The 22,746-nt window shown below is 39.1% G+C and overlaps 1 protein-coding gene across 6 annotated transcripts in view; it reads right to left on the bottom strand.

Moving 5' to 3' along the window:
* Positions 1-4,387: 4,387 nt before the first annotated feature.
* MCF2 (MCF.2 cell line derived transforming sequence) overlaps positions 4,388-22,746 on the bottom strand; it is a 66,217-nt gene continuing 47,858 nt past the window's right edge. For 4 of the 6 annotated variants that reach the window (XM_007452067.1, XM_007452068.1, XM_007452069.1 and 1 more), the window contains 9 exons: positions 22,249-22,341; positions 21,351-21,476; positions 20,481-20,702; positions 13,495-13,587; positions 11,923-12,001; positions 11,297-11,357; positions 8,281-8,390; positions 6,377-6,486; positions 4,416-4,448 (listed from right to left, as the gene is read on the bottom strand). In XM_007452067.1, the coding sequence (XP_007452129.1) occupies positions 4,416-4,448; positions 6,377-6,486; positions 8,281-8,390; positions 11,297-11,357; positions 11,923-12,001; positions 13,495-13,587; positions 20,481-20,702; positions 21,351-21,476; positions 22,249-22,341 (927 nt within the window). Of the gene's footprint in view, positions 4,449-5,864; positions 5,870-6,376; positions 6,487-8,280; positions 8,391-11,296; positions 11,358-11,922; positions 12,002-13,494; positions 13,588-20,480; positions 20,703-21,350; positions 21,477-22,248; positions 22,342-22,746 lie in introns of all 6 variants that reach the window. The other 2 variants (XM_007452071.1, XM_007452072.1) reach the window with 1 other exon arrangement.

Here is a 22,746-nt window from a genome sequence, read left to right as displayed (position 1 = left end):
AATATGGTATATCTCTCCTTTTAGTAGGTCATCTTAGATATACCCCAGCAATTATTTGTGGTTGTCAGTATAGAAGCCTTAGACATCTGTTGTCAGATTTATTCATATTTATTTTATATTTTATATTACTAATGTAAATGGTATTTTTTATTTCTTTTTTTCTAATTCTTTGTTGCTAGGATATAGAATTACAGTTTATTTTTTTATAATTATTTCATATACCATGGCCTTATAAAATTCACTTATTACTTCTAATAGGGTCTTTTTGTGTATGGATTCCCAATGGTTTCACACATACACATGATCTGCTAAGCATGACAGCATTGTCTCTTTTCTAATATTTTGGTTCCTTATCTCTTTATCTTGAGTTATGGCACTGGCTAGGACTTCCAATATAATGTTAAATAGAAATGGTGAGAATGAATATCCTTGGCTTATTCCCAATCTTAGGGGCAAAAGCTTCCAATATTTCATCATTAAGAATGAGGTTAACGGTGATTTTTCACAAGCACACATTATTCCCTTTATTCCTAGTGTGGTGAGAGTTGTTATCATGAATGAGTATGGAGTTTTGTCAAGTGCTTTTCTGTATCTACTGAAATGATTATATAATTTTCCCCTTCAATATATTAATATGGCAAATTATACTGACTTTTGAAGCATGTAATACAAGTACTTAAAGCTATACAGTTCCCTACATTTCCTTCCCTCTTGAGCTGCATCCCCAAATTTTGATATGTCACATTTCATTTTCATCCAATTTTAAATCGTTATAATTACTCTTGTGATTTCCTCTTTGTCCCATGTGTTGTTTAGATGTGTATTATTTAATATCCAAATATTTAGGGATAATCTATTTCTAATATAATATCTTTTGAGACTTTATATGATTCCTATCTTCTGAAATTTATTATTTCTTTTGTGATCCAACGTATAATCTATCTTGGTGAATGTTCCATGTATACTTATAAATAATGGTGTATTCTGCAGTTGTTGGGTGTCGAGTTTGAATAAATGCCAACTGGTTCAGTTTGTTGGCCTATCAGACTCTTCTGATTACTAATTGTCTAAATAATTCAATAATTCAATAATTATCAAAAAAAAAAAACCTTTGAAAGGTGGCCCAGATTTAGAGAAACAAACAAACAAACAAACAAAAACACAAACAAAAAGTGACTCTATTTTGGGGATTCCCATGTGACCCAATATTTATATTGAGCCCTATCACCCTTAGATTTTGTTTCATGTCATAAATGAAATTTAGAACCAAGTAAGTTACTTCTGGCCTATTAGATTCATTTAAACACAAGGTAACATCACCTAGAATTCAAATACAAGTCCAAAACTGGGAATTCAAAGGAAATATGTACATATAATAATAATAATCTTGTTCACAAACAAATCTGTTGTTGTTTTTGTGCTGCCTTTTTATAGATAGCTCAATATCAGGTGAAAAATTTATAAGAATACTGGTTTGTATACAGAAATTTCATGTACTAATGCTTGGGTTAATAGAAAGGAACATTCTCATGGCTTCGTAATATCTTCACACATTAAGTCTTGGGAACAGACACAGGGTATGTTTGTGTGCGTGTGCGTGCGCACGCGCATGCACAAACGTGTAGCAGAAACCTACCATAAGGAAATAGCATGCTCTTAGAACTGAGTAAAAACACACTGGTGAAGCATCCTTGGACAGTAAGGCTGGTTCCTTAAAATCATATCATCAGTATTTAGTTCTGAAGGATCTCTTATAAGACAGCACTGTACATGAAACTTTCTTTCAAACCTATCAACCTTGTAGAGAAAAGTTTAACATGTTTAAAACATCTCTATTCATTAATTTAAAACTATTAAGGGAAAAAATTAAATCCTAGCTAACATAATATGCTTGCAGCTCTATTTCTAAGTGCAGAGAGGTTCTTACCCTATGCCAATTACATATTTGGTGGAGCTTTAAAATTTTTAGCCGTTAAACAAATAGCATACACTCAAGTTCATATTATACCTGTAACTTTGGCATTCTGAAACCTATAGTCACCGATTAAAACCTGCAAACTGGGGCTTCCCTGGTGGCACAGTGGTTAAGAATCCACCTGCCAATGAAAGGGACCTGGGTTCGATCCCTGGTCTGGGAAGATCCCACATGCCGCGGAGCAACTAAGCCCGTGTGCCACAACTACTGAGCCTGCGCTCCAGAGCCCGTGAGCCACAACTCCTGAAGCCCAGGCACCTAGAGCCCATGCTCCACAACAAGAGAAGCCACCGCAATGAGAAGCCCACGCACCACAACAGAGTAGCCCACGCTCGCCGTAACCAGAGAAAGCCTGCGAGCACCGAGAAAGACCCAACGCAGCCAAAAATAAATAAATTCAAACAAACAAACAAACAAACAAACAAAAAAAACCCTGCAAACTGTTCCCTGGAATCAGATCTTCTTTTCTTCTGTTTAGATTTTTCACCAACCTAAATAATAAACTAATTAGTAGCCAATAATGGTAATATAAGGTAATAAAATTAACATATACATTGCATTAAAGCTCAGATGTTCACAAACTATTGCACGTATTCAAAGACCTTCATGACACTGTGCTTGAGTCCTCTGAGTAATCTACAAAAGACTTAGCTCACTAGCAAAAATGGTTATTATGTTAATGATCCATCATTAATTTCACCGTCAGGTGTACACTCTTCCCCCTTTAGGGTCAGAGTACACAGTCAATGTAGCACTTCAGTTAAAGTTACTGATACAACGAAGGCAGAATTATTTCATATAAAATTTCCAAAAGCTTTATGGAAGTTTCACTCAGTCCTCTTCCAAATAATATTTCCTTCTCGCTTTGGGTTCTCTATAATTAAACAGCATATCTGGCAGAAGCATCTTTGCAATCAGTGCTGTAGAAAGTCAAACGCATGAGGATAGAATGATAAGACTAAAAAGTCAGTATTCGAACTGATAAAGCAAAGTGTGGCTATGTTGTAAAGTAGTGAACATGGTCCCTGGCACATAGTGGGCATTCATTAAACATGTGATGAATTAATGAATGACTTAAACGACCTAATGTAATGTGATCTGTAGCCATTACAAAGCCTGATGATGTATCAGCTGAAACATCTGAGCCAAAGGTAAACCACAAAAGAGCATGCAGACTCGTAGCATTTCATTCTTTCAAAGCATTTTTCACTCACCAAAGGTTAACATTCCTTTCAGTGAGCTGTATAGACATGGCTGAAGCAATGAAAATGAAACACTGATAAGAAATGTGTTATTTCTGCTTCTTGAGACTGTATAACAAAGATACAAGTAAAGCAGAACAATTGATTAGATATCCGTGTGCCCCAGGCGGAGGTCAACATAGTCATGGAGAATTCACCTACCATTGACCCTCAGCATCCTCATGGAGAAGCTGAATGACATCTCCATTTCTAATCAGGAGGTCTTCTGAGCCTCTCTTCCTGCAATCTGCTAGGGCTTTATATTTGCCTGGAGACTGTAAGGTTGTTTTGAAAAATGACATTACAAATTTGAATGCAAAACTACTTGCATAAGTGCCTGTTCTGTGACGTACAGACTTCATTCTTTACTTCAATGGTAAATGTGGTTAGCTGCAGCAGCTTTGCAGTAACAAACAAACATAGAGCGGTTTGTGATGGCAAAAAAAAAAAAAAAGCAGGACATGTGTTTATTTAACCTGAAGAATTCATTTTTATTTGCAAAAAGAGAATTACAGCATGAACTACACAGAAAATAACAGAGCACAACTGATTTAAGTTACATGAATAATAAACATAAATCCAGGAAAAAACAAGCATGAAAATAATTTTTAAATAATGTTATTTGTAAACTACTCTCATTAAAAATAATTATCTTGGCACATAAAAAAGGCAATGGCCCTGAACAAAGATTTACTAACGCCCCCAAAAGGATTCCTGTGCTTTGTTATCGTTTTGCACAGGCAAAAATAATGGGCACAAAAGCTTAGTCCAATAAAAGCATATGAAACCATAATGTTGTGCTTTACTTGGCCTTAATCTTTTTGCAGCTATAATTTTAACTTGATTCATTAATAAGCTAAATAATCCAAGGCACACTGATTGCATTTGGTTACAAGGTAGACAGAGAAGAAATAGTAATCTTCAAGTCCAAACGTATTCTGAGATGAGAATTTTTCCAGCACAGTATCTTACACATTGAATATATGATTTTAAAGAGTAAGAGTACCATAATTAAAACTTTTTTTTAAGTAAAAGGAAATAAATGATTATGTGGTGTTGATTCTTTGCACGTCCAAAGGAATTAACCTGAAAACATTATCCGCATCACTCGGGCTGAACGTCTTTTGAGCAGTATTTTTATCAAATGGGCCGAGGAGCAGGCAGGAAAGAGCTACTTGCCATTTAACAGAGTAGCTTCATTAAAATAGGACAGCCATCTCCGACACGGGCCTCTACAAGGGAAGCAGCACCCATTATTTCTCGTTTTTGACTTGATAAAGCGAGGCTAAAAGATCAGCTCATTCCAACCTGTTTTGCTTTTTAGGTTGGGGGTTGTTTAATTGAGGGGGTATGGAATGCACTATATTGTCCCTTGTATGTTTTCCTTAGGCAGCACAACTCAGGGAATTCTTGGGAGAAGAGAGGATAGCTAGTAGGTTTTTTTTTCTACATTCCCATCCCCTATGATGAAAGCATTAATCAATGTTGCATATTTGCTTTATTTTCTGACACCATAGCTGGAAAAATGCTTACTGAAGGCTTTCTCGGTTCTTGACAATCCCTTCATAGAGCATCATTTACAGCAAACATTGAAATCCCAACTGGCTTCCCTTGACTTACTGCTCACATCTGAACAACGACCCCTCCTGTCCTCAGATAATGTTACTTCAGGAAATGAAGTTCTTTTTATTTATTCGTCTAAATCAGCAATTCTCAAAGTTTGGGAGGCTGACCGCTGGGAGTTCCAAGGGTCTGCAAGGGTCAAAGCTAAATATATTATTTGCCTTTTTCACTCTCATCCTCTCACAAGTCTACAGGGGAGTTTTCAAGAGGCCACCGAATGTGTGATAGCACAACAGATTGAATGCAAACGCAAATATGAGAATCCAGCTGTCTTTTCTGAAGCCAGATGTTAAAGAAATTTGCAAAAATATTTCATTTATTATTATTATTTTTATTGGCTGCACTGCGCAGCTTGCGGGATACCAGTTCCCTGACCAAGGGTCGAACCCATGCCCCCTGCAGTGGAAGCGCAGAGTCCTAACCACCGGACCGCCAGGGAAGTCCCTTTATTTTTTTATTTTTTAGGCTGCAAAAATATTTCAAATGCCACTCTTCTCACTAGATTTTTTTGGTTTCAAAAATGTAAATTCATTAAAACGTTTGAGCGCTGCCAGTCTAGACAACGAACGCTGGACAAATCTCTTACCAGCTCTGAGCTTCGGTCTCCTCCTCCGCCAGTTGGAGGGAATAAAGCCTCACTAAGACTATGAATATTCAGTGTGAAATCACTTTGAAAACTGTAAACGACCATACAAATATGAATTATGGTCACTGTCTTATTAGTGGGAAGAATATTCTGTTGCTTTTTTTAAAGAAAGCATTCCAGTGTCGATGCAGCTTTGGGATTCTCCATGCGATTTACTCCTTTACCCCAACACCAGAACTGCCAAACTGAATTTATTCCTCTGAAAAGCCCCAAGGAACAGTCCACTACAAAGCATCGTTCCCACCCTCCACCCTGGTGACTTCAGAAAATTGGAGATTTAGCATAAACAGTCCTAACTCCCCTGTAATAATCCACCAGGATCCCAACAACACTGCAAACTAGTTCTTCTGTAAAACACTTCCTTTTACCCTAAAGCAACCTTCACTTTCATGGGGTGCCCTCTTGCTGTGATATGCTGAGATCTGTAGCATTAGCATGTTTTTTGACAGCCCACTAAAATATATTCCCCAGATGGTATTAAATAGTTTTTAATGTGCAATGTTTATTTCCTATACTTTCTAATCTGGAATCTAAACTGATTTCTAAGTATATCTGAACCTCCTTTGTGCTCTGATTTTATCTCACATGCCCAGATTGAAAACAGAGTGGTGAAGCTCAATTAAAGATAAACTTGGTCACGATATGGGACTTGGAATGATTGACTATCTCATCAACTTCAGCAGGAGCTCCATGTATAGCTCAAACAAGTTCTCACAGAGATAAAAGTGCTTACTGAATGTTCACAGTAAGACTTGCTTCAAATCTTTTGGCTGTGGAAATGACCTCGTGACCTCAAGGATACTGACAAAGGATTGCCCCTATGTGCCTCACCTATTCCATCAATAAAATTGCTTGAAGGGTTTTTATTTATCTTAATATGTCATTACTAACCATTAGAGGCCTTTCTTCTTCATTGTCGTCATAAGAAGAGTAGAAATAGTTACTGGACCATCCCTCAGGCTCAACAGAGATTTCTGCAGGTGACGACATCTCAGTCCAAACTGTAAGAAAAACATGGAGGGTGGCAGTTACTGGTCCACCACAAGGAGAGAAGTAAAACGAAGTGTAATAATCAAGGCCATACCCTTCAATGGTCCGAGAATAATATCTTTTGTAATAAAACCTCCAATTAGGTTGTACTAGTTTAGAATTTCTGATATTTCAGAAAGGGCCTAGAATATCTACACTTCTTTTACTTTTTAGGATGGTTTCCTGTTGGGGGTGGTGGGAGTTATTACAGATAATAATAAGTTAAATAACATTCCAGAGAACATTTACCCCTTCTTATAGAAAATCATCTCTTCCAAAAATTCTTTCTATAGCATTCTTCTTGGTCCCACTTAAATAGCACTTATAACATTCTACCTGGTAATATTGTTATTTCGGACTTGTCGTATCTCTTTTACTAGGCAGGAACCATGTGCTACTCATTGTGTGTCTCATAAGAACCTGCCTGCAAGAGATGGCTTAATTAATAAAATGCATTGAACTGGTATGGATGAAGCAATCTGATGTAGGCAGAGAGATGACAGCATTTCATCTTGGCCACACTAAACTATTCATGCAACCTTGGAAGAGTCATGTTAACTTTCTCTGACTTGGTTTCCTCATCTGTCAAATGAAGGCAGTGGTACTAGGCTCTCTCCTGATGGCTCAGGGGGCCACAGTATAGATGACCTGAGGGAAGTGACACGTAAATGGAGAACTGAAGCTGAGCAAGGTTGTTGTTCCTTGTTTCTCCTCAGCTAGTAGAGAAGTCTTCCAGATTAAGGAACATCATATTTTTTTTTTTTTTTTGCTGTACGCGGGCCTCTCACTGTTGTGGCCTCTCCCGTTGCAGTGCACAGGCTCTGCACGCGCAGGCTCAGCGGCCATGGCTCACGGGCCCAGCCGCTCCGCGGCATGTGGGATCTTCCCGGACCGGGGCATGAACCCGTGTCCCCTGCATTGGCAGGCGGACTCTCAACCACTGCGCCACCGGGGAAGCCCCAAGGAACATCATATTTAAGCATTGAGTATCAGGCACCCCGTTAGGCATTTCTTCAGGGAAGTCTATGCTGTTGATCCCAGAGTTGTTGAGGTGACCCTTGCAGGTGCTTCGGAAGCGCCTTCTCTGTTATCACACTATCAAATTGAATTTTCATTGCTTCTTGCATTATCTTTCTACTCTCCTAGCTTCATGGAGATGGCAGCTGAGTGTATCTCAGTTAGACTGTATGCCCAGAGTACTGCACAGTTCCTGGCACACAGGCTGTTATGTTTGTTAAATTAAACAAATTGTTTTAAATCCCTTTAAATGACTCAATTTGCAAAATAAAAAGAAATATTCCTGAGCTGTAAATGACTCTTCTCTATTCATTAAACTTACAGTGAGTCAAGCAAGTGTGCATCCCTTGATGCAGGATGTGTTTTATTCACCTCTGTATCCTGTGTAGGAGGGGCTCTGAAACTTGAGAAGGTTCCAGAAAGAATCACATGAAGAACTTGTTACGTTACAGCTGGCTGGGTCTCACTCCCAGAGTTTTTGATTCAGAGGTCTGGGATGGAGCCAGAGCATTTGCCTTCTTAACAAGTTCCCAGGTGATGCTGATGCTACTGGTCCACGGACCACACTTTGCCAACCTCTGCTCAGCCGAGTATCTTGCATATACACAAGACAGAAGAGTCTTCTAAAAATGGGTTAACTTTGTTTTCTCCATATAAAGTGAATAGATGGGTAGATTTCTCAAATTAACAACGGGAGGAAACAATTTGCAAAGCCATGAATTCTCCCTTCGGATGAGCATTACACATACCTGTATTTGCTTCTGCCCGAACTGACGCGATGGCCTCACCGACTTCCACCATAGCGCTGGTGTGCTCCGAGTCAGTTTCCTCAGCACTTATAAAAGCTCCCTGTTGCCTTCTGAAATAGTAAATACGTAAAAACTGGTAAGCTTTTTTTCGGTTTAAGAGTAAAAAGAAATTTTAAATGGTATTTCTTCTACTAATACCATGTGTTAAGAACATAGTCTAAGAATCCATTCAAACAGAGCTGATTTTCCCCCTTATTTAAGTCTGTGTGATAATAGCTCATAATATACAAAAGGTTTAATCCTGGGATCCAAGCCAGCATGGAAAGAAAAGGCTCCTTTCTGGACCCAAGGCAGGTATATTGTTTAAAATCCCTGTTTCATATTATATTGTATACCCGATATTTGCTAAGAGGTAAACGCTAAATGTTCTCACCACAGACACAACAAAGGATAACTATGTGAGGTGATGGATATGTTAATTAGCTTGATCGTGTTGATTATTTCACAGTGTATATATATATATGTCAAATCATCAAATTTTACTCTTTTTTAAAAATATCTTTATTGGAGTATAATTGCTTTACAATGGTGTGTTAGTTTCTGCTGTATAACAAAGTGAAATCAGCTATACATATACTTACATCCCCATATCTCCTCCCTCTTGCGTCTCCCTCCCACCCTCCCTATCCCACCCCTCTAGGTGGTCACAAAGCACCGAGCTGATCTCCCTGTGCCATGCGGCTGCTTCCCACTAGCTATCTAGTTTGCATTTGGTAGTGTATATATGCCTATGCCACTCTCTCACTTCGTCCCAGCTTACCCTTCCCCCTCGCCGTGTCCTCAAGTCCATTCTCTACGTCTGCATCTTTATTCCTGTCCTGCCCCTGGGTTCTTCAGAACATTTTTTTTTTTTTTAGATTCCATATATATGTGTTAGCATACGGTATCAAATTGTACTCTTTAAACGTATATAATTTTAATTGTCAACTATAACTCAATAAGTTGGAAAAATATAAACAACAAAAAAAACCCTATTGTTCTATGAAATTTTAACTTCAATGAATTAGGCAAAATGTATATGAATGACAATGAAACCTCAATCTGATTAATACTGTTGAGTTGTATCCGCTTCTATAGAGTCAATTGCTCCATGAAATCTAAAGACTTTACTTCCAGAATACATGATAAAACACTGAGTATTGTGAACCGTGGAAAATAAAGACTTCCACCCGTGATTTTAAAATGGTTCTCCTGGGGCTTCCCTGGTGGCGCAGTGGTTAAGAATCCGCCTGCCAATGCAGGGGACACAGGCTCGAGGCCTGGTCCCAGAAGATCTCACATGCCGTGGAGCAACTAAGCCCGTGTGCCACAACTACTGAAGCCTGTGCGCCTAGAGCCCGTGCTCTGCAACAAGAGAAGCCACCGCAATGAGAAGCCCGCACACTGCAACGAAGAGTAGCCCCCGCTCACCACAACTACAGAAAGCCTGTCCGCAGCAATAAAGACCCAATGCAGCCAAAAATAAATAAATAAATAATAAACTAAAATGGTTCTCCTAAAGCCTCAGATGAATCAACATACTTTGCACCTGATCTTAGCTACCTGTGAAAGATGATGTGCAACAGAAAAAAAGAGTATTTTTATTTTTTATTGGAGTATAGTTGATTTCCAATGTTGTATTAGTTTCTGCTGTACAGCACAGTGAATCAGTCATACATATATATATCCACTCTTTTTTAGACTCTTTTCCCAGATAGGTCATTAGATAGTATTGAGTAGAGTTCCCTGTGCAGTAGGTCCTTATTAGTTATCTATTTTATCTATAGTCGTATGTATACGTCAGTCCCAATCCCCCAATTTATCCCTCCCTCACCTCCCCCCCACCCCATAACAGTAAGTTTATTTTCTACATCTGTGACTCTATTTCTGTTTTGTAAATAAGTTCATTTGTACCACTGAAAAAGAGTGCTTTTAATAAGTCCTTCAATGATCCCTACATCGTGCAGATGCTGCGTGGTGAATATCTGTGCCAAGGCTTTGGAATCAGCGTGGGGATTCTTTCTGCACATATGTAAATGTTGTATGGAAACTCCACCTTTTAAGATTCCTAGAGGCGGAATACAATGGCCACATCTCTAAACCAGCAGCAAAGCTATCACTGAGGACGGCTGCCTTCCTCAACCACATCGTGGTTGTGCCCAGGCAGAGCCCCAGCCCCCGGGATCCAGACCTCCTCTCTCGCTACACAGAGAGGCCAAGTCACCAGCAAGTGGTCTCCATCAAGGGACCACAAAGCGGCAGGCCAGTGTTAGCTGCCAGTACTTCATCATTCTTACACCTCTCCTTCTCCAATCAGATTGAAGGTGCCCAGAAATATTTTGAAGAGAAAGCCATGAGTGTAGCCGCTTTTGCTAGCAGCCTGCATGCAACTCCCCCCAGGGTATACTGAGAACAAAGCACTTATAATCGTGTTTAAAAATTAGCCCAGACTATTTTTTTTTTTTTTTGAGGCAAGGAATACGACTTTATTTGGAAAGCTGGCAGACCGAGAAGATGGCAGACTAATGTCTCAAAATAACCATCTTATCAGGGTCTGGATGCCAGTTTCTTTTATAGAATCCGAGAGGGAAATAAAGTAAAAAGGCATAATAGTGAGAGGCGGGGAGGAAGTAAAGTAAAAAGGGCCATCAGTCTTGCAAAACATCTCCTGGGGGAGGGGATGTGTTAATTTCTTCTTTCTTGCAGCCATCCACACGTGGACAGGGTCAAGATGTTTCCCTGAACAAAGGCACTTCCTTATATTCTTTTTAACATCAGGGGAACAGTGGGATGACTACTAAGGACTATCAGGCTCCAAGTCCAAGGACAGAGCTGAGAAAATGTGTTTATAGAATTTGATGAGCTAATTGCTAAAAGGCCAGGTAATTTTTGTCTGATAGTTTAATTACATTGTTTCATGTTACATACAGAAAACAGAAGATTGGGGAGTGGTATTTCTTAAAGTATAATCACTTACTCATTCTGCTGAGAAGAAAGATTCTGTTCTGTTAACTGATTATGTTGTTCTTGTTTTTTAACTGTGAAATAAAACAAAGATCATATAAGCATTGTTCGGAAGCCCCACTTCTTACTTCCTTGAGAACCAATGACCTTCACATATGCACACACCCCCGCCCCCCCAATCCCATTTGAGTTCACCTTCACAGACTTGAAACAGCCAGAGGGAAGGCCAGTCCGAATTTGGAATATAGAAAAGGATCGAACCATGTAATATTTTATTCAAGAAATTCAAGTTTATAACTAGCAACACCCCCAGGCCAACATTACCAAGCACTGATTACTGAGGTCCTAAGCAGAGTTGCCTCATGGGAAGCATTTAGAATTAACACATTCAGATTGCTCTATCACTGCACCACTGCTTCTCAGGCACTAGAGCTCATCTTCCATTGTAAAATTCATTCTCCGAAATACTTTAAACAGCCTCCTGCATCTTGATCTCCTACTAATGAGTTGAGCAAACCATTTCATTATAAATAGTAGAAAGTAAATATCAGCCCCATTCCCTGTAAAAATTATCACAAAATCTGAGTCACTGAGCTGTTCTTGTACTTCTTGTTCTGGAGAATGCATGCTTGAACTTGCCTGTCATAAGTTCCTGTTGCTTCAACAAAATATTTCTGATTTCTTTTAACCACGTCATCTTCACATCTACATTTGAAGCCTAAAGATTTAAAAAGCAGGAGAGGAGAGGACATGTTTCCTTTTTAGAACAATGCTTTAATAATAAAACAAATGTCACTAAGTATATCAAACACGATTTACATCCTGAACCACCATAATCCAACTCTAACATTTTGATTCTTAACACTTCTAAGAAGCAAATAAGTAGCCATCAGATTAGATGAAATAATAGCCAAAACCATTTCGAAATTGGCCTTCAATAATAATGCTCAGAGAAATGTGAAATATAAATCTCACTTGTTTTTTCTGTGTAGGAGGGTTCTTTTAAATATATAAATGTTTTAATGTTTAATTTTGGTAAAACAAAACAAGTTCTACTGTTTCTGAAAAGACAATCTATTGTAGGGACTTCCCTGGCAGTCCAGTGGTTAGGACTCGATGCTTTCACAGCCGAGGGCTGGGGTTCGATCCCTGGTCGGGGAACTAAGATCCTGAAAGCCATGTGGTGCGGCCAAAAAAAAAAAAAAAAGACTCTTTGAAATGACAATACTCTCTTGAAATTTTCTAATTCCTCTCTTCTTCCATGAGACAGGTTGAAGCTTACAGTGCGTCTGGCCAGGACTTTAACCACATTCTTTAGAAAAAACAATCCGTTCTGAATCATCACATCGCCCTGTCTGGTAATCAGGTTCTCTCTGAATGCTGAGCACAAGAGGAACTCAGAACTGCTATAAATCTGTAACTCAAGAGACTTGATGGGGACAGAGAAGCACCTGCCAAGCTCTTGGCTATCAGCTCTTGTTGATAAAAGTCTCCTGGTGTCGTGGTGAAAACTTAAAACCATAGAAAGCATCACAGACATATCTCAAGTTAAAGAAAACTTCTGCCAAGACATGGAAGCAACCTAAGTGTCCATCGACAGATCAACGGATTTGGAAGACATGGTACATATATGCAATGGAATACTACTCAGCCATGAAAAAGTATGAAATAATGCCATTTACAGCAACACGGATGGACCTAGAGATTATATATGGAATCTAAAAAATAAACAAACTAGTGAATATAACAAAAAAGCAGCAGACTCACAGATACAGAGAACAAACTAGTGGGTACCAGTGGGGAGAGGGAAGGGGAGGGGCAATACGGCAGTAGGGGATTAATAGGTACAAACTATTAGGTATAAAATGAGCTACAAGGATATATTGTACAGCACAGGGAATATAACCAATATTTTATAATAACTATAAATGGAGTATAACCTTTAAAAATTGTGAATCACTATACTGTACACCTGTAAAATATAATATTATACAGCAGCTATACTTCAATAAAAGAAAAAAAAAGAAAACTCGGTAACTGAGAAAATGTTTAATTGCACCACAAAGAATAATAATCAAATACTATTTAGGTAACCTATAGGAAAGGACTGAGAACTTTTATAATGTAACCAAAATTATTTTTGTTTGTAAATTCAGACTTTTGTATCTTAAGGCAGGTTATGGTTTCTAGAATAATTCTTAAGTGACCAACCTGGACAATATAAACTTCTTCCTTCCCAGCATACCAGATTTCAAACTTACGGTTGTCTCCTTTTACATATTCAGTGATTCCAACTTCATCCATCTACAATAAATGAGTCACCATTTTCATGAGCATTTTATTAGGAAAATGAAATTACATTAAATCTACCCCCATCATATTCTAAATGAAACAGAATTTCTCACTTCTGCAAAATATATGTTTTATAATCAAAGAATATGAAATGATAAATACAATCAGAGACCTGAGTGTTTATATGCTTTCATTAAACTATGCACTTATATAGTACAGACTACATGCTCCATTCCAGTGAGTGAAACAAATGTTTCAAATCTGAGCATCCAAGTAGTCCATGTAAAATTGAATTCCATTATAAATTAACTGTACAGTATAAAAACAAATTATTGTGTCAAACACAGAAGTAAAACTAATTAAACATTGTGGAAAAGGTCGTCCAAAATTAATTTAAATGGTTCTTTTTAATGACTTTATGCCAGATAAGTTAATCTCACAAATTACTACGTATGTCTATAGAAGCCCTACAAGTTATAGACATCCAATTTATGGGTCAGGGGAGAACCAATCAGGTACACAGAAATCCCCTCTATTTCCACCAATCTCTTGGCCTCTCTAGGAAACAAACCTGTCATGGGACAGTGATGTCTTCTTGTAGCCAGTGAAAATTAGGTATGCAATATCCCTTCCCTACCATAGTTTTTCTTCTCTTTCATATGACTGTACAAAGCACAAGGGCTTCCCTGGTGGCGCAGTGATTGAGAGTCCGCCTGCCGATGCAGGGGACACGGGTTCGTGCCCCGGTCCGGGAGGATCCCACATGCCGCGAAGCGGCTGGGCCCGTGAGCCATGGCCACTGCGCCTGCACGTCCGGAGCCTGTGCTCCGCAACAGGAGAGGCCACAACAGTGAGAGGCCCGAGTATCGCAAAAACAAACAAACAAACTTCTCTACACATGATTGTACAAAGCACAGACTTTTCCATTTTCTTTCATCCTGTGCTGCTAATAGCCTGGTTAATTTCATTTTGAGCAACTTCACTCCCTTGTACACACATTCTCTTTTAGTTTCCTTCTGCCATCTCTTTCCTTTCAATCCTTTCCTAATTAACTAAAGGAATATCTCACTCTCTGTTGTCCATTTACATGCCTCCCAAACGACCCTAATTAGAGCTGATAAGCATTCATAGCGCTAGTGAGATCCCCATATCGAGGAAAAGAAAAAGGATTATACTTAGAAATGAAAGAGCCTGTGACATCTACCCTGAATGTACTCAGAAGTTACTTTCAGAATGTCCCAAAATATCTTTACATTCCTACTCAACCACTCTAACTAACCTACTTTTGCTCAAACATCAGGTTTTAAGATAAACAATAATCTCATATTCGATCTCTATTTAAATTGATTTTGTTTCAATACGTGGTTTTGTTTTAACAGCATGATAAGATGGAAAGCCCATGCGCTAGCTATGTGTGCTGGTACAAGTTGCTTAACCTTTCTGAATTTCAGTTTCCTCAGCTATAAAGTGGGAAGAGTACCTACTGCATAGAGTTGATATAAGGATTAAATAGCATGCACTGAAGGCTTAGGTAACATGATGAGTTTTTAAAAGTATGAGTTTGGTTTCTCAACTTTCCCTTATTTGAATAGCAATGGTTTTGCTATTTTTCATTGTATACATAGAGCACAGCATTAGATTAAATGAGCTTTTTTGAGTTACTCTGGAAACCTAACCATGATCTCTATCAAACAACACTGTTCTTAGTTCTAAACAATTCACTACAAATGATCCACTGTAATACAATCCATTTGTAATTCATGGATTGTAGATATTTACTCAAATAACACAATATAAAGGTTTTATCAAAAGGTTTTTATTCTACTTATTAAATATTTACTATACCATGAAAACTTACCTTTAGAACCTAGAGGCAGAGTTAAAGCTCTAACTATAAGAATATAGTTATATGATATATTATATAATAAATAATATATATAAAAGAACGAGGCTGATTCTACAGTTATACCCTAACTGTGGTCTCCGCTTCACCCTCCACATTTTCACTGATGATTTCTGGTAGCTATGAATATATTTTCTTTATTTTAAAGCATTTTATCTGAAGACATCTTGCTGTAGCAAGTGCTCAGGGCCCCAACTTTTAACCTAATTTTCTGTCTTCAGGGTAGTGTGAAGATGTCAACTACCTTGTTAAAAGTCACCCAGTGGGTCAGAACTCTGGGATTATAACCAATAACTACCTATCTTAAGACTTTTATTAGGCAGATCAGCTCGGTGCTTTGCAATGACCTAGAGAGGTGGGATAGGGAGGGTGGGAGGGAGGCTCAAGAGGGAGGGGATATGGGGACATATGTATGTATATGGCTGATTCACTTTGTTGTACAACAGAAACTAACACAGTATTGTGAAGCAATTATACTCCAATAAAGATCTATTAAAAAAAAAAACTACTTGAATATTGGGAGGGAAAGCACTTGATATATTAAATGAAAAGTCCATGTTATAAAACTGAAGAAAAAAGACTTTTATTTCTCTATCTGGGATATATAATAGTTACTTCTTGGGTCAGTAATATGGAAAAGTTGATCTTGGACTTCCCTGACAGTCCAGTGGGTAAGACTCTGCACTTCCAGTGCAGGGGGCACGGGTTTGATCCCTGGTCAGGGAACTAGGATCCCACATGTCACGTGGTACAGCCAAAAAAGAACAAAAACTGATCTTGATTCACAATAACAACACCAACAAAAAAATGTAGCTAGGCTGAACTGCCGTGAAGCAGTTAGAAATAAGATATTGGGTATAAAACAGTAACATAACTGTATCTTGAAAATAGTTTCTGGGATCAAAAAAAGAAAGAAAATGAGAATTATAACAGAATACTATCTATATAAATTAAAAGTAAATGGGGGGGGGTCTTCCCTGGTGGCGCAGTGGTTGAGAGTCTGCCTGCCAATGCAGGGGACACGGGTTTGAGCCCTGGTCCGGGAAGATCCCACATGCCGCAAAGCAACTAAGCCCGCGTGCCACAACTACTGAGCCTGCGCTCTAGAGCCCGTGAGCCACAACTACTGACGCCCATGTGCCTAGAGCCTGTGCTCCATAACAAGAGAAGCCACTGCAACGAGAAGCCCGTGCGCCGCAACTAGAGAGAGCCCGTGTGCAGCAATGAAGACCCAATGCAGCCAAAAATAAATAAATAAAATAAAACAAATTAATTAATTAATTTTTAAAAAACTAAATGGGCACAGAACATTAGTATATACTTAAAAAGAACACACAAACTGAAGGATGTACATCAAATAATACAGGGGTAGAGAGGAGAGCAAGTGTGGGGAATGATAAAAAGGAATGAATGAAGGAATGAAAGAGTAAACAAGCAAGAACAAGGCCTGCCAGCACGGCGCAGTGGTTACAATCATGGAGACCGAAGCCATCTGCCCGGGTTTGAATCTGTGCTGCACCACTTACTAGCCATGCTCTTGGATGAATTATTCACCTCTCTGGAACTTGGCTTTCTCATCCTCAAAATGGGGTTAATAATAGTTCCTACTTCATATAAAGTTGCTATGTGGATTAAATGAATTAACACTGATATTCGTAAACACTTAGAACAGCTCCTAGCAAACAGTGAGTACTACATGTATGTTTGTTAAACTTAAAAACATAGATGATAATAATAAACACATGAACTGAGGAATCTGTAGAACTCAAATGTCTCCATTTGACTAACTGTGACTTTAGGGCCTTTCCTTTGCACAGGAGCAGCCGACTTAAAATATAGCACACAATCATCGTACAGCTGTGGGGCTACGAGATTCCAGCTTGGTACGATGAACTCACGGCAACAGTCCCCTGAAAGTGCATCTGCATTGATCCTATCTACCAAGGGGAAGATTCTGAAACCAGGAACCCAAACTGTTAGGTGACACACTGACTAGTCCTACTAGTAATTATTTAATCCTGGAATCTCATATAAGCAAGAGGAAGAAAGCATAGTGAGGCTTATAAGAGAGAGCCTAATTTCCATCTTTCTCTGTCAGCAACATCACCATTTTCCTAGTAATCCTGGTCTAAATCCTTGCAGGCATCACTGACTAATCTCTTTTATTAAGGACACTAGGCATTATTGGGGAATCAAAGAAAAATCAGGCTGATTTTTTTCCTTCAAATGTCAGGTATTATTTATTTTCAGTATCTAGTAAGTCAATAAGCCTGCCTGTTTACCTGCCATGGAAGTGTTTCTTGCATCTATCCCACCCTCTGTTTCCACAGTAGCCACTGTAGTTCGAAATCTCACAAATTGGTTACCTCATACCAGTCTGTCCTTACTGTGATGTACTTTAGAAACACTCTGTTGGTGTGCCCACCATTGTGACAAATTAAAGGTAAAAAAAGAAAAATAGATACAAGCCAGAAACAGTATATTAGGTAGTAACTAGGTCACACCTAAATGCCCATCGACAGACGAATGGATGAAGAAGATGTGGTACATATATACAATGGAATATTACTCGGCCATAAAAAAGGAACGAAATTGGGTCATTTGTTGAGACGCGGGTGGATCTAGAGACTGCCGTACAGAGTGAAGTAAGACAGAAAGAGAAAAACAAATATCGTATATTAACGCATATATGTGGAACCTAGAAAAATGGTACAGATGAACCGGTTTGCAGGGCAGAAATTGAGACACATGTGGAGAACAAACGTATGGGGACCAAGTGGGGAAAGTGGCGGGGGCAGGGGGGTGGTGTGATGAATTGGGAGATTGGGATTGACATGTATACACTAATATGTATAAAATGGATAACTATAAGAACCTACTGTATAAAAAAATAAATTAAATTAAATTTAAAAATTAAAAAAAAAAAGTGAACCAAATGGATTTGGGTCCAACGTGGCTATGAAGATAAAGTGCCCTCCTCTGGAATAAATATACAGACAGCAAGACATCTGAACCCTGTCTGAGGCCAATTACAAATTCTTGCTTATCGACAGATGTTTATTAGAGACATAAAAGACCCTTGGAGATTTTGCGGGCTTAGAGGTGGGCGAATATCAAAGGAGCAACTGGGAGACTTCCCTGGTGGCGCAGTGGTCAAGAATCCGCCTGCCAATGCAGGGGACACGGGTTCGCGCCCTGGTCCCAGAAGATCCCACATGTCGCGGAGCAACTAAGCCCGTGCGCCACAACTACCGAGCCTGCGCTCTAGAGCCCACGAGCCACAACTACTGAGCCCGCATGCCACAACTACTGAAGCCCACACGCCTAAAGCCCGTGCTCCGCAACAAGAGAAGCCACTGCAATGAGAAGCCCGCGCACCGCAATGAAAAGTAGCCACCGCTCGCCGCAACTAGAGAAAGCCCGCGCACAGCAATGAAGACCCAATGCAGCCAAAAATTAATTAATTAATTAATTATTTAAAAGGAGCAACTGGGCATTTATTATGAAAACAGTGAGGTCTTTGAACAGTCACTGCTGTGGCTTCAGAAGTGAAGCAGAGCAAGTAGACAGTAGGAAGAAGTCAGAGACCTAACCCTGGGCAGGAACCCCATTAGGAACAGCATGGGGTCGTCGGCCTCTGGGAAGAATCAAAAGCAGGGCCTGCTTCTCCGGTGGCCTCCTGACACAAAGCCCTCGGGCCTGGCTCAGGACACATGGCACGTCCTCTCCATTACCACTGCTGGACATCGCATCAATTCTCAACATGCTAACAACCAAGAAACAGTGGTTGGGGAGTCGAGGGTCATAATTTTCTCCATTTTCCAAATTTTCTTCAGCAAGTGCCATACCGCTTTTACAACGTAGAACTTGAGAAAGATAAAATTAATTAGGTGTGAAAAAAATCAAATTTGCCAATTACAGACTCATGTGGATTGGAGGTTCCTCTTGTCAAATGTCAAAACCAGCTGGGAGTGTCACTGGATTGCCAGTAACTTCCTCAAACAATACTGCTCTCATTTTAATACCAAACTAACATTAGGACACAATGGCAGTTTGGGTTATGGGAGAGAAGAAAGTAATTTCTAAGGATCGGACAGGACAGGTGTGGGCAGGATTCAGCGGTCGGTGGCTTTGGACACCCAGGAAGGGAGGGGATGGAGGAGGGATACAATGGGAATGTGCTAACCATAAAAGTGATCCATTTTTCAATCACACGGAAAAAAAGGAAGAAACTCTTTCCTCCTTGACGCTCCCGTATGAGAAAAGCTCCTTGCTACCAAGACCAAGAACTCCACCTGGTGCCATTGGTAAGAGAGTGCTAATGGGGGAGCCTGTGTCACTGCCCACAATTTCAAACTGTGCCGTGCAGGAGTCTAGGGCGCCCCCTTGGGGACTGCCTGGGACTGAAGTGAGAGAGGAAAGGAAGGAGGCCACGGTCTGCCCTCCGTGGCTCTCATTTCAGGCAGAAAAGTTCTGCTTCACCTGACTTCTCTCTAAGATTGCTACTTAAGGTTCCATGGGTGGGAGCGTGCGAAATGGGTGGTGAAGGGGGAGTCAAAGGGTACAAACTTCCAGTTATAAAATAAATAAGTCCTAGGGTTGTAATGCACAGCATGGTGACTGTGGGTACCACGGTTAATAATACTATACTTCATATTTGAAACTTGCTAACAGATTAGATCTTAAAAGTTCCCATCACAAGAAAAAAAGGTTTGTAACTATGTGTGGTGATGGATGTTACTTGTGGTGATCATTTCACAACATATACAAATATTGAATCATTACACTGTACACCTGAAACTAATGGAATGGTATATGTCAGTTATACCTCAATTTCAAAAAAAAAAAAAAAGATTTTCTTTTACAAAAGGATGTGCAAATGAAGTCTAAGAGTATATATACTTTTTCAGCCCAGTCATCTGAGCTGAAAAAGTATACAAACTGGAATACAGTATATGTATATATGAAAGACTATTACATTACACAATTCAAACAGTCTTACTTTCAAACAGTGCTTAAAACTGTATGACGGGTATCGATCAGAGCCTTCTCTGCTTTCAACACGCCTTTTACAAAAAACAATGGCTTTTTCGTACAAGAAAAGGTGCCGCTGCATTGGCTTGAATCTAGCAAAATCCTTCATCTTTGTAGCACCTTTCTTGTGTCCAATCCAAACGCTGAATGCACCCTGCGTTATCATCTTGCCCAGCTCATTTAAGTTTCCCTGGAACGGAAAACCCAAACTCATTAGTACAAGGCAGGGCAACATTCAGATCTCTGACATCAATATTACAGTGTTTAGATTAAGTTACTAAAACCCTGAAGCGTAATTTATAGTTTTTAAAGTTTCATTCATCATAACTTTTCACAGGAAAACATGCCATGTGTCACCCAGTTACAAAATGACTGTGGGACCAGGAGATAGAAGGCTCCTTTTCCCTGGCTTCATGTTTCCATTACTTCCTCAATCCTAACCGGTAAATGACCTCTCCCAGTCCAAGTTTTCCCACGGGGGGCAGTTAACGCTAAAGATTTGATCTCTTTCTTCTATCTCTATCCTGGACTGAGGCAAAGAGCAATTCTGGGACCATATGCCTCCTTAGAATAGACCCAAACATTCCAGCAAGCGGGATCTCCCAAGGTATGCACTTGGGGGTAGGCCTTGTTAGGGACAAGGGGAATGTCGTAAATCCATCTGGCTGCTGATCTGAAGCCAATTTTCCACTTAGCATCATAAGTAATAATGCTGACATTCGGATCCTTCATTTGTCTGCCTCTTACATCTTATTTCTCAGTTGATTCCAGGAGAGGAAGAAAGAGATGTCAACATGCTTACCCTGTAAAACTGCAGCAATCATTATGATCTACTTACGATATAGCCATTTATTGCAATCTGATGCATTGAGTCATTAACTGACTTCAGTAAATCCAGTATCATATCAAGTGCCTCCTTTAATTGTACAGATCCTTCGCAGTCTTTGCTATATTTTAATAGCTCCTGTAATTAGAAGTCAAGAATTAAACTTAATATTAGGCTGATATTAATAACTGGAGAAAATGAATACATTTTTGGCTAACACGCTTTCGAGGAGGAATCCAAAGATAATGGCAGTTTTTCGAGTAATTTCTTTCATATGCTATTTGTCACATTAATACTATATTCAATAACAATGTTAAAACTGGGGAAGAAATGGAATAGTGACTAAACAGTAGAAAGAAAGTAGAAAGGGCATTCAGTGCTTCTGGAGCTGGAGAACTATAGGTATTAGGACACACTAGAGATCTGTTCTTAAAGCAATTACACATTTTTTGGTCCTCCACTTACAGCAATTCATTTTATTCATTATGCATATACCACAGAACGTTGTAAAAAGACATTTTAAAACAAGCTATGTTGTATTTATACTTAACGTGACATTTTTGGAATCCTTTCACATTACTCAGAGGTGTGCCATCTTCATTTTTCATTGAGAAGGCCCATAGGAAATACAGTCTCAAAACTATAGGAAATACAGTCTCAAAACTATATTTGTTTAGTTCTGCTTAACAACAGTAAAAGTTCTGCAGTCAGGGTTATCCATATATCAGTGCAACCTGTATGGACGATTAAATAGCTAGAAGCATTGCTTCAACTGCTAAATCCAGTTGTCCCAGTCAGGAAGCCTACCTATTTCTAGTGCTTACTAGTCAGCTGCTTCCATTTTAATGGCTTTGCCACATTTGACCCAAAGAAGTAAGTAAAGAAAGAAACAAATGTTTCATGCAATTACCTTCAACAGTAACTGATATTTAGTAATCCGTTGCACTGGTTTCAGTAAATAGGAATCTAGACCAAGTCTGTGTTTTAATTTTCTTTGACATTCCTGTCATTAAAAGACAATGATCAATAAAGTTAAATTGACATTTACCTATGAAAATGTCAAATGTTCATTGATTAGACCCAATGCACGCATGTTTCTTACATCTCAAGGAAAAGTTACCAGAAAAATTGCTGTTATATATGGTATGGAAATTGTAAGATGCAGTATGTCTAAAACACTACAGTAAACTTTATTTCAAGGATCGGAGAGGTAGAAAATCCCCAAATTTCAAAGACTAAAAACTTTTTATATATAAATTCACAATGATGTAGGATGCTTAAAAAGTAAGAAAGCAGGGCTTCCCTGTTTAAAAGAGAAATTTATTCAGCGAAGTTCCGGCTTTTGCACAGTGGTCTCAATTTGCAGCTCCAATACGGCAGGGGCTTCTGGTTTTTCTTTACTAGGAGA

Source organism: Lipotes vexillifer, unplaced genomic scaffold, assembly GCF_000442215.2.
Source record: "Lipotes vexillifer unplaced genomic scaffold, Lipotes_vexillifer_v1.1 scaffold1114, whole genome shotgun sequence".
Lineage (NCBI taxonomy): Eukaryota > Metazoa > Chordata > Mammalia > Artiodactyla > Lipotidae > Lipotes > Lipotes vexillifer.
The sequence above is the reverse complement of the archived record's forward strand: the minus strand, read 5'-3'. Positions and strand labels throughout refer to the sequence as shown.